Source organism: Cladosporium halotolerans, assembly GCF_011745625.1.
Source record: "Cladosporium halotolerans strain TM138-S3 chromosome Unknown Sca25, whole genome shotgun sequence".
Classification (NCBI taxonomy): Eukaryota; Fungi; Ascomycota; class Dothideomycetes; order Cladosporiales; family Cladosporiaceae; genus Cladosporium; species Cladosporium halotolerans.
In genome coordinates this window covers 64555-75779 of record NW_027191476.1, presented here as the reverse complement: position 1 = coordinate 75779, position 11225 = coordinate 64555, and the positions used below count along the sequence as shown (strand labels likewise).

Here is an 11225-nt window from a genome sequence, read left to right as displayed (position 1 = left end):
GCATGTATTTGAAGTCGACGCGGCCTACCTCTGATCGCCCTGAATGAGGCGTCTCCTCTCCATACCGCGAGATTGACATTGCAATGTTGGCGGGCGGTTTGCGTGGGAGAATGACATGTCTAATGAGCCGGCAACGATGTCTTGCGCGATGTCTGGCACCACGCTGACGGAACGGTGCAGACTGAGCACAAAGGCAAATGTGAGCGTTGGGCAGTGAGCACAAGGTAAATGGGGTCGTTGAAGAATGACGACGCTGCAGGCTTGAAGAGAGACACAGCGCCTTAACAGAGGCTATATTCATTTAGTAGAGTGAGATGAAGAGCAGAAGGCCTCAGCGTTGAAGTGTGAGATGGCGCCAACGTCCCACTTGCGAGAGGCCCGATCGCCGCTCCCGCAACCCCATCTTTGTGACGAAGCTTCGCGCGCCGTCCCGCAGCCTTTCCTTTCCGGTCTTTACCTCTTCTTAGTTCGAGCTTTTATCGAAACGCCTTCATCTTTGCCCAACGCCTTCGCAATCTGGTCGATCCTAATCCTTCGCGCGCACGCCGCAGCGCACCTTCGAAGACTGCGACACCCGGAGGTCACCTGACCATGGAGGACGAGCTGTTCGACGTGTTCAACGAGAGCGCCGCCAAGGCCGGCGGCAGGAAAGAGAAGAGGACGAAAAAGCGCTCGCTGAATGGCGACATCAAGTCGCCACAGGCTGAGCAAAATGGCGACGGACAGGCCGCAGGAGACCAGCCGATGAACGACGCGACCGAGGATGGCGCGAACAACGACAACGAGCGCGACCAAAAGCGCCAACGGAAAGACGATGAACCTGAGCCGTTGGTGACGGATACTTTCGAGACTGAGCAGTCGCGCGAGATCGCGGCTTCTGCCGGTTTGCAAGCACAAAAGGACGATGCCGCGGTCGTACTGTCGCATCAAGTCCGCCATCAAGTCTCGTTACCACCGGACTATGAATACGTGCCCATCTCGCAGCACAAGCGCCCGGAGAAGCCCGCCCGCACGTGGCCGTTCACGCTCGATCCATTCCAGGAGGTCTCGATCGTGTCCATTGAGCGTAATGAGAGTGTACTTGTGTCTGCGCATACCAGTGCAGGTAAAACTGTGGTGGCAGAGTACGCGGTTGCCCAGTGTTTGCGGAACAACCAGAGAGTCATCTACACCAGCCCGATCAAAGCGCTGAGTAACCAGAAATACCGTGAGTTCCAGGCAGAGTTTGGCGATGTCGGTCTGATGACTGGAGATGTCACCATCAACCCCACCGCAACCTGCCTGGTCATGACCACGGAGATTCTGCGCTCTATGCTCTACCGTGGCTCTGAGATTATGCGTGAAGTCGCATGGGTAGTGTTCGACGAGGTTCACTATATGCGTGACAAGTCGCGTGGTGTCGTATGGGAGGAGACCATCATTCTGCTACCTGACAAGGTCCGCTATGTCTTCCTATCTGCCACCATTCCCAACGCCATGCAATTCGCAGAGTGGATCACGAAGACGCACAACCAGCCCTGTCACGTTGTTTATACCGATTTCCGACCAACCCCTCTCCAGCACTACCTTTTCCCCGCGGGCGCGGAAGGCATTCACTTGGTGGTTGACGAGAAGGGTGTTTTTAGAGATGAGAACTTCAACAAGGCGATGACTGCTGTCAGCGCGAAAGCTGGGGATGATGGTTCAGACCCCATGGCGAAGCGCAAGGGCAAAGGCAAAGACAAAAAGACCAACAAGGGCGGCAAACAGGACGGTCCCTCTGACATTTACAAGATCGTGAAGATGATCATGATGAAGAACTACAACCCTGTGATTGTCTTCTCGTTCTCGAAGCGTGAGTGCGAGACGAATGCTTTGCAGATGAGTCAGTTGGCGTTCAACGACGAGTCTGAGAAGGACATGGTGTCGAAGGTCTTCAGTTCTGCGATCGAGATGCTCTCAGACGAGGACAAGGAGTTGCCCCAAATCCAGCATGTCCTCCCGCTTCTCAGAAGGGGTATCGGTATTCACCACTCTGGATTGCTCCCTATTCTCAAGGAAACAATCGAGATTTTGTTCCAGGAGGGCTTGATCAAGGTGCTCTTTGCGACAGAGACCTTCTCCATTGGTTTGAACATGCCCGCAAAGACGGTCGTCTTCACTTCCGTCCGCAAATTCGACGGCTCAGGCATGAGATGGGTCACGCCGTCGGAATTCATCCAAATGTCTGGTCGCGCTGGTCGCAGAGGCTTGGATGAACGCGGAATTGTCATCATGATGATTGATGAGCAGATGGAGCCTGGCGCTGCCAAGGAGATCGTGCGTGGTGAGCAGGACAAGCTCAACAGTGCTTTCTACCTTGGTTACAACATGATTCTCAACTTGATGCGTGTCGAAGCTATTAGCCCAGAATTCATGCTCGAGCGCTGCTTCTTCCAGTTCCAGAACGCCGCTTCGGTCTCTGGCCTGGAGAAGCAGTTGCTCGAAAAGGAACAGAAGCGTGCCAACATGCGTATCCAGAACGAGGCTGACATCAAGGAGTATTATGAGCTCCGTCAGAACATCAGTGGCTACACACAAGACATGAGGGCTGTCATAACTCACCCTCAATATTTGCTCAGATTTCTGCAGGGCGGTCGCCTGGTTAAGGTGAAATACCAGGATCATGACTTCGGATGGTGTGTTGTCGTCAACTACATCGAAGAGAAGCCCCAGAAGGGCCAGAAGAAGGAGGATATTCCTGCTGGCCAGCAGTACAGAATTGACGTTCTGATGCTGGTCGCCAGTGACTCCACCGCGCCGCCGAAGGGTACCAAGCCTACAGGAAACCTCCCACCCGGCGTTCGCCCACCAACAAATGGCGAGAAGGGCAAGATGGAAATTGTGCCCATTCTGAACGGCACTATCGAGTCTATCGGACACCTCCGCCTTCACCTGCCGAAAGATTTGCGCACCGCAGAACAGAGAAACACCGTGCGCAAGCAGATGGAGGAGGTCAAGGTCCGCTTCCCTGACGGCATTGCGGTCCTCGACCCCATCGAGAACATGCACATTGAGGATGAGAGCTTCAAGAGACTGCTGCGCAAGATCGAAGTTCTGGAGCACAGACTCCTCAATCACCCCATGCACGAATCCGAGCAGCTGCCCTCGCTTTACGACCAGTACGCCGCCAAGGTCGAGCTCGGCAATGAGATCAAGGGCCTCAAGAAGCAGATCCAAGACGCCTTGTCCGTGCTGCAGCTCGACGAGCTCAAGAACCGCAAGCGCGTGCTGCGCCGCCTGGACTTCGTCAACGACGCCGATGTCGTGCAGCTCAAGGCTCGCGTCGCCTGCGAGATCAGCACCGGTGACGAGCTTGTTCTCTCCGAGCTACTCTTCAACCGCTTCTTCAACGAGCTGTCGCCCGAGCTGTGCGCCGCCGCCTTGTCCTGCTTCATCTTCGAGGAGAAGACCAAGGAGGAAGTCGCACTCAAGGGCGAGCTGGCCAAACCCTTCAAGGACATCCAACAGCAGGCCCGCAAGATCGCCAAAATCAGCATGGAGAGCAAGGTGCCGCTCAACGAGGAGGAGTATGTGCAGACTTTCAAGAAGGAGCTGATGGAGGTTGTGTTCGCCTGGACTAACGGTGCGAGCTTCGCCCAGATTTGGTAAGTTGTACTTTACTTCTGTGGTCACTTTCAGGTGACTTTTCTGTTATTGTTCAACTGACTATTACACTTTCACAGCAAAATGACGGATGTCTACGAAGGCAGCTTGATCCGCCTGTTCAGACGCCTGGAAGAATTGCTGCGCCAGATGGGCCAGGCCTCCAAGGTCATGGGCAGCGAGGAGCTCGAGCAGAAGTTCGACACGGCCCTGACGAAGGTCCGCAGAGACATCGTCGCCGCCCAGTCTTTGTACTTGTAATCCGTTCCTTTGCCTGCCTAACGTAAATCCCGTCTTCCTCTTTATTCGGTCCTTGCTTGAGCCGATGAAGTACTCGTGGTATGGATTTCCCCGTTAATCTCCGGAGACGAGAGCGATGCATGTTGGAGGATATGCAGATATGTAATGGGTCTTTCCTTCTCGTGCGCGCAGGCTTGCTTGCATGTATGCACGCACATGTACGGAACTGGACATGCAGAATGCAGAGGTGGTGTAGCAGTAGAATGAGGTAGCGTCGCATATGCAAGATTCGAATCAGAGAAACCAGCCACCCGAAAAGAAACATCCCGCGATGTCGTGCTCATGCATGGCTGCCGTTCCCTACCGTTTTTCAATCGATAATGAAATGATAATGCAATAATACCATCTGCGGCCCTTACTCCCTGCGCGAGGTCCACTGCTCGGGGAAAGCAATCTGGCTAGGCGATGGCGTGCTCGACTGCTGCGACTGTGCTTGCTCGAAGGAACTCAACCGCCCCGCTTTTCGTTTGAACTGCTTCGTTCACATGCGAGAGAGGGTGAAAGAGAGAGGAAGCAACTCCGTTGTTGGAAGTCGACGGAAATCTGCTTGCGTATCTCGCTGCTTACTTGTACGAGCTGCTGATGGAAGACAAAGACACCAGATATCGATCCTCTTGAGGCACTCTCACCTCACCCCCCCATCTCATCCCTATCCTACCCTACCCTGCCCAACGCAACGCAACGCACAGGTGAAAACATCACGTGAAATGGCGTGACCCGTCTTCCCTCTCCACTCGCCCTCTCCTCCCTCCCGCTCCTGAACCCGCAGCACCCGACCGATCCCAGCCCATCCCATGCACACAGCACGCGAACCCGCCCTCAGCATCGGAGAGACTTCCTCTCTACAGCAGCTAGGTCACACACAGCAGAGCCTCAGCCCGCTCCCGGCCGGTCGCGAGCTGTGGTCCCGGTGGGGTTTCGCTTCCTCACCCTGTTCGCGCCCATTGAGCGAGGCAGTGGGAGACAGGGCAAGGCAGGGCAGGGCAAGGACCCATCCGCGGCCGCGCGCGCGGTCTGCACAGTAGAGCGACCGCAGACGTCCCGAGCCCGGTCTCGAGCGAGGGAGTGAGGGAGACTGCTGGCGTGGCTGGACCTGCTGGGGCCTGGCCTCGCTTGCGAGGGCGTGTCTCGCCTGCGAGGGATGGCGCAATCGTCTTGAGTGGGGGGGGTCTCTCTTGTGGTGGCTTCTGCTTGCTGCGTTGGAGGGAGCTGTGCTTGGTCTGTTCTTGGGATGGGGGGCTCAAATTTTCATTCGCGAGGTGTGAGGTGCTGGTGGCTGGTGGGGGTCTTGCGGTTTTTGTTTTTTTTGGAGGCCTTGGTGTTGGGATGGGTGCGGGTGGTTGGGAGGGAGGGAGCACTGGTTGTAACTTGCAGTCCAGTGCGGTTCGCTCCTGGCGTGCTGTACATGTAAGTGAACAATTGCGGTAGGGATGTAGGAAGTGACCAAAAGGTCTAATGTAGAATGGTAAATATTCTGGGTGTTCGTTTCGTGTCTGTGGTGTGTGTCTAGATGGTATCGCATGTGAACAGCACTTCTCGTGGCAAATCGTCATCACTTAGACGGCCGAGTGTATTTCTTTTTGCTTGTCCCTCTGTGTTCTCCCGCTCAAAGGCGGAGAGGAACGTCACATTAGGGCGAGTGTTGAATAACAAGAAAAAAGACGTAAAAGCATGGCGGGAATGTTTCAGAAAACAACGTGTCCAAAAACATCGGCTCGATCAAGCCGTAGCCGCCTCGGCCTCGACGGCATCCGTACCGACACCGTCAGTCCTGAGCTCGCTACTTCGCTCGGCCTCCTTCTCCTGCGAGGCACGCTCGGCGGCGAACTTCTTGAACTGCTCCTCCATGCCCTTGACGTCGCTCTTCTCCGTGATCAGGCCCTTGAGCCACTTGTTCTCCATCTCCAGCTGGTGCACCTTGTTCTCCAGCGAGCTGACCTTGTCCGCCATGTCCTTGGACTTCTTCTCTAACTCGGCTTCACGCTGCTTCTTCTTCACGCGGAAGCGCGCGGATGCGGCTGTGTTGCGGCGGCGCTTGTCCTCCTCGGCTGCGAGACGTGACTGCTCTTCCAGATCGGCGACGGGTGCGACATTGGAGGCGGAGGCTTTGCGCTTGTCACCAGCATTGTAATTCTGCTGCGGCGGGTAGTTGCCTTGCAGGCCGTTGGGCGGGCTCGGGGCGATGTTGGTGGGCGAGTTGGCGAGCGAGTGCGGGAAGGTCTGGAACTCGGAGAACTGGTAGCCAGGGCCTGGAGGTGGGGTTAGCGACAACATCTTTGAGCGATATAGCAATATCTTCAGGTAGCCTTACCGGTCATTGGGACGGTGTTCTGCTGGGGCTGCTGGGGCGCGGGCGCATGCTGCGCGAAATCGGGCTCCGGAGCAGGGGCGCCGAAAGGACCGTCGAAGTCGAGGAACTCGGTGTTGGCGAGGAAGTCGAGGCCCTCGTCACCGAAATCGAAGTCGTTCTGCGCGGAGAGTTCCTGCTGCGACGGGATGGTGTTGAGGTTGGCGAGGTACGCAGACACGTTGGGTGCCCTGCGGCTGTTGTAGCTGGACATGGCTCTCGCGTCGCAGCGGGTTGTCGGGTTGCGACGCAGACTGGCGGAGCAATCTGCGCCTGCGGACTCGGGTCGTGAAATGAAGGCCGCCGACGGGCTTTGTCTGCGCTTTTCACAGTGGCGTGGGAACAAGGCGGGAGGGCCCGGCAGAGGACAAAGGCGGCGGGCGCGTGCTGGCGGCGGTGGTCGACGTCGCTGGGAGGTGTCGCGGAGCCGTGTGCGCGGAGTCGGGGGGGTGTGTATGTATGTGGGTGTGTGGGTGCGGATCGGGTGTGGTGTGGTGTGGTGTGGGCGGGCAGGTGGTATGAGCGCGGATGGGCGTGCGGAGGGGGAATGGCGCGGATGGGTGGTTGAGATGGCTTGGTAATGGACGGCGTTTAGCCCGGAGCGAAGTGGGACCCCTCGGGCGACGCGGGCGACGGCGGAGGGTGACGAGGCTCATGGGACGAATAGCCTTTTTCTCTGCCCACGCACCGCCCGCAGGCCACTCCGAGCCCTCGAGTCTTTCTGCTCCCCCTCGCCCGGCTGATGACTCGGCCTGCTGTGTCAAGCCATCCCGCCAATCTGCAGTCCGGACCCTCTTTCCTCTTGTCGCAATATTAACGCCATGCTTGACGATGCTGTTATGCTGCCTGTCTCATATTGACATACCCTGCTGTATCACGCTGCCTGCCTAGCACACACTTCTGATCGCCTTCGCGACTGTGACTGTGCCTGTTACCGAGGTCTTTGTCTCCTCACGTCGATCACACTCCCACGCAGGCCGGGAACAACGTACATGTACGCATCATGCCTCACTACTGGCCGATCGATCTACTTCACGGCCTCCAGTGCCGAGTCGCTGTGTGCGTTATGCTGCCATTGGCTTATGTACATAAAGCGTACAGCTGCGATGCACCCAGTATCATGCGGTAGTGACATCTGTCAGCCTTGCATAGATCTCGCCGTCTGCACACCCTGCGGCTGATGGCTGGGGATCTCCCCACGTCAGCTTACGGGATGAGGAATGTACCTGCTTCGTGATCACTGATCCAGTATTGAATATGGTTATCTCGTGCAAGCTGTGGTCTGATGCCCTGGCCCATGGCTGCTTGGGTTGTCCGTGTTGCTTCAATGGGTCAGATGGGCTTTTGTATGGCCGGTAGTCTACTACGTGGAATTTCTCATCGGATCTGGCATTTTCTCCACCGTGGGGATGAGACCATCGGATACGAGAGAATGCTATCCGAATGTTTACCAAAGGACTCAACCACCGCAAGAATGAGTCCCACGGCATTTGTGTGGACACGTACGGGTTCTCCATCGAAATCTATGGCAATGCGTCGCGACTGATGAATATGCTGGGAGGGTGTGCTTGATGTGACTGATGCACAAACGAAGGAATGGACGACTTCAGCATGAGAACCCCCTGCATAACCAGCCGCGTATGAGCCCACGAGCACAGATTACCAACCTCGCATAGAGGCCAACAATGCCATGCGGCCGTCCCTTAAAGTATCAGTAGATGCTCTTCCGCCAGCAAAGTCGATTGGGGCTACCCCAACCCTAACCCTAGTAAGCGCAAAGCGAGTTCCAATCGTCGGTTCAGCACGATTGCTGATTGGATCAGCGATTCATTGTTTTCGCTACTCAAGCCGTCGAGCAATCATAATGATCCAAATTTCATCGAGGAGTATCGGCGAGTTTGGTCTTTGTGATTTGGGCGGATACGGGTCCGCATGGCACACACAAAATGGAGCGGAGTCCGTTTCGTCGGGCCATGTGGGGATGTCATCCGGTGGTAGAGAAAAATCCATTGATTAGTGGACAAGACATAGACAGGCTTGTCGTGTCTATTAGGAGTCTGAGACTGACGATACTTGACTGTGTATCACGCAGCCGTATCTTTTGGGAAAGGTCCAGGCTTTACAGTCCGTCGAGGTCGCTGTCGTGTTTATTCAAACGCCTCCCGGCAAAGTGTTCCGGGGACACGCAGACGGAGCCCCGCATCCAGGTTCTGATGGTTTGACATTTGAGCGACCACGCAGCCTCCTGTGAGTGCAGTCAAGCAGCAGGCAGACGTAGATAAGCAGGAACAGATATTACCTTTGCGCCTCCTGTCTATTGAAGAGGAGGCTTTGGCGGGCAGCTGGTTACAGACGGGCCCAGATGAATGACAGATTCCAGCCCCACGCTAGCGCCAGCCAGCAGGTCCAGTCCACGTTCGACGTCAGAGTCACCAGCGGCCGCGGTGAACGGCGACGGGCCCGGCGACTCTGCGCACTGCCGTCTGCCACCACCACCACCACACACAAGAGCAACTCGCATACACTCGCGCGCGCCCCCTACACCTGCCTGCACCGCCGTCCGCACATACACCTCGCCCATCCCCTCCCCATAGACCGCGCGCGCGCACCCTCGCCCGCCACGCTAGCCGCTGTATCGCCCCTCTCTCACCAGGCCCGCCGCTCCCCACACACGACACACAAACTTCACCACGCCAGACCACCGCCGCCGACTTCACACAGCAGCACCGCACCGCCTGCTGCACTCCCGCCCACCGCACTCTCGCAATCATGGGTCAGACACTGTCGGAGCCGGTCACCGAAAAGGTATGCCTCCATCCCCGTCGCGGCCACCTTCTCTGCCGCGCCGCGTCGTCGCCGGCGCACAGCAGCCGCCTCCCAATATCGCCGCCTCCCCGCCGCCCGTGAGGCACAGAAAACTTCCCACCCAGCTCCCCAGAACTGACCACGTGCCCGCTCGCAGCACTCGGACAAGGGCCAAGATGACCGCGTCGCGTTCGGCATCAGCGCCATGCAAGGCTGGCGGATAAGCATGGAGGACGCGCACGCCGCCGTGCTCGACCTGCAGCCGCTCGAGGGCGACGAGGAGCTCAAGCCCGCCGCCTCGGACGTTCGCATATCCTTCTTCGGTGTCTACGACGGCCACGGAGGCGACAAGGTTGCCATCTACACTGGCGAGAACTTGCACAAGATCATTGCGAAGCAAGAGGCGTTCAAGGAGAAGAACTTCGAGCAGGCGCTCAAGGATGGCTTTTTGGCCATCGACCGCGCCATCCTCTCTGGTATGTGGTAGACGAGAAGAGCGTGGGCGCGAAGTTGTGGACATCGGCTGACTGGTTTGGGCGTGCAGACCCCAAATACGAGGATGAAGTCTCTGGGTGCACAGCATCTGTCGGCATCATCACGCACGACAAGATTTATGTGGTACGTACAACTTCGCCTCCTGCTTTGCGCCAGTGTCATGACTGAATTTTACAGGGCAACTCTGGTGATTCGCGATCAGTCCTTGGCATCAAGGGCCGCGCGAAGCCGCTTTCCTTCGACCACAAGCCCCAGAATGAGGGCGAGAAGGCTCGCATCTGCGCCGCCGGTGGCTTCGTCGACTTCGGCAGAGTGAACGGCAACCTTGCGCTGAGCAGAGCTATTGGCGACTTTGAGTTCAAGAAGAGTGCCGATCTTCCGCCTGAGCAGCAGATCGTTACTGCGTTCCCCGATGTCACCGTCCACGAGATGGGTGAGGACGATGAGTTCCTGGTCATTGCCTGTGACGGTATGTTGATTTCTCCAAATGAAGCAACATCCTCCGCTAACCGCACCTAGGCATCTGGGATTGCCAATCTTCGCAAGCTGTGATCGAGTTTGTCCGAAGAGGCATTGCCGCGAAGCAAGACCTCGCAGCCATCTGTGAAAACATGATGGACAACTGCCTGGCGTCCAACAGCGACACCGGTGGCGTGGGCTGCGACAACATGACGATGAGTGTGATTGCACTCCTGAACGGCAAGACCCAGGAGGAGTGGTACAACATGATCGCGGAGCGGGTTGCGAATGGAGACGGGCCTTGCGCGCCACCGGAGTACGGCAAGTCTTGATCCATCCGCGCACTTGCTTTTGTGCGTGCCAACCCGTCGCTCGCTTCGATGTGCTCGTGCAGGAGTGGAGTCGGCGCGGAAGGTCGGAGCCTTAGGCTGACAATCTGTGAAGCGGAGTTTAGGGGCCCCGGCGTACACCACCGTTTCGACGCCTCGGACGAGGACGAGTACATGGACATGGACCAGCGCACGCGCGTGCTCGGAGGGCGTGGCGGCCGCATCATCCTCCTCGGCGACGGCACGGAGATCCGTACCGACAACGGCGACGGCGACGACGACGTGGACATGGAGGACCGCGGTGAGGCAGAGGAAGCGGACGACAGCGACGTCGAGGAGCAGGTCAAGAAGGGTCAGGCCGAGGGCAGCAACACCAATGGTGAAAACGACAGCACCGCGCGAGTGCAGCGGGAAGAGACGCCTGGCCCCAACCGCGAGGCCGAGTCCAAGACCGAAGAGAAGACTCAGCAGGACGCTTCTTCTTCGGCTACGCCTGACGAACCCAAGATGAAGGCTCCCTCCGACGGCCCCGCGAAGGAGTAGTTTCCTACCTTCACGCCACCACACTCCACCCTTGCTCTCTCTCTATCCCTGACTCCGACCCCTGTCTCTCTCGAAATTCACTTATACTTTAGCAGAAGCATGGAAATGAAGCATGAATGATACCCATCTTGCAGCACGTGGTTTCGAAAGTGTGCGTGTTTACTACACATGCGGGTGAAATGTGGATTCTGTGTCTTGTATGAATGTGACCGACCACTGCCGTGTGATCGTACGATCAGGTTCACTTGCGATTGTGTGCTCAACGTGCCTTCCCTCTACAAGATGCAATGAGCATATGGCTTCTCTCAGTCGCATGAAACCAC

At 57.2% G+C, this 11225-nt stretch overlaps 3 protein-coding genes across 3 annotated transcripts; 2 read left to right on the top strand and 1 right to left on the bottom strand.

The window, feature by feature from the left end:
• The first annotated feature begins 495 nt into the window (after positions 1–495).
• Positions 496–4188, top strand: WHR41_06985 (uncharacterized protein). The gene is made up of 2 exons (XM_069375590.1): positions 496–3626; positions 3705–4188. Exons 1-2 carry the CDS (start codon positions 592–594, stop codon positions 3883–3885), a joined length of 3216 nt encoding a protein of 1071 aa, XP_069227646.1. The 5' UTR covers positions 496–591; the 3' UTR covers positions 3886–4188.
• Positions 4189–5380: 1192 nt separating this feature from the next.
• WHR41_06984 (uncharacterized protein) lies at positions 5381–6853 on the bottom strand. The gene is made up of 2 exons (XM_069375589.1): positions 6236–6853; positions 5381–6173 (listed from the first exon to the last, which is right to left on the bottom strand). The coding sequence occupies exons 1-2, from the start codon at positions 6483–6485 to the stop codon at positions 5644–5646; spliced, it is 780 nt and encodes a 259-aa protein (XP_069227647.1). The 5' UTR covers positions 6486–6853; the 3' UTR covers positions 5381–5643.
• Positions 6854–8592: 1739 nt separating this feature from the next.
• WHR41_06983 (uncharacterized protein) lies at positions 8593–11028 on the top strand. The gene is made up of 6 exons (XM_069375588.1): positions 8593–9076; positions 9234–9552; positions 9621–9694; positions 9749–10040; positions 10091–10351; positions 10475–11028. The coding sequence occupies exons 1-6, from the start codon at positions 9041–9043 to the stop codon at positions 10900–10902; spliced, it is 1410 nt and encodes a 469-aa protein (XP_069227644.1). The 5' UTR covers positions 8593–9040; the 3' UTR covers positions 10903–11028.
• The last annotated feature ends 197 nt before the right edge of the window (positions 11029–11225 follow it).

Excerpts from the sequence above, each read along its gene's own strand:
- WHR41_06983 (XM_069375588.1), top strand. The coding sequence starts at position 9,041 with ATGGGTCAGACACTGTCGGAGCCGGTCACCGAAAAG. Across the intron at positions 9,077-9,233 it reads CGGAGCCGGTCACCGAAAAG|CACTCGGACAAGGGCCAAGA; the intron begins GTATGCCTCCAT and ends GCCCGCTCGCAG. Across the intron at positions 9,553-9,620 it reads CGACCGCGCCATCCTCTCTG|ACCCCAAATACGAGGATGAA; the intron begins GTATGTGGTAGA and ends TTGGGCGTGCAG.
- WHR41_06985 (XM_069375590.1), top strand. The coding sequence starts at position 592 with ATGGAGGACGAGCTGTTCGACGTGTTCAACGAGAGCGCCGCCAAGGCC. Across the intron at positions 3,627-3,704 it reads GCGAGCTTCGCCCAGATTTG|CAAAATGACGGATGTCTACG; the intron begins GTAAGTTGTACT and ends ACACTTTCACAG.
- WHR41_06984 (XM_069375589.1), bottom strand. The coding sequence starts at position 6,485 with ATGTCCAGCTACAACAGCCGCAGGGCACCCAACGTGTCTGCGTACCTC. Across the intron at positions 6,174-6,235 it reads GAACACCGTCCCAATGACCG|GCCCTGGCTACCAGTTCTCC; the intron begins GTAAGGCTACCT and ends CCCCACCTCCAG.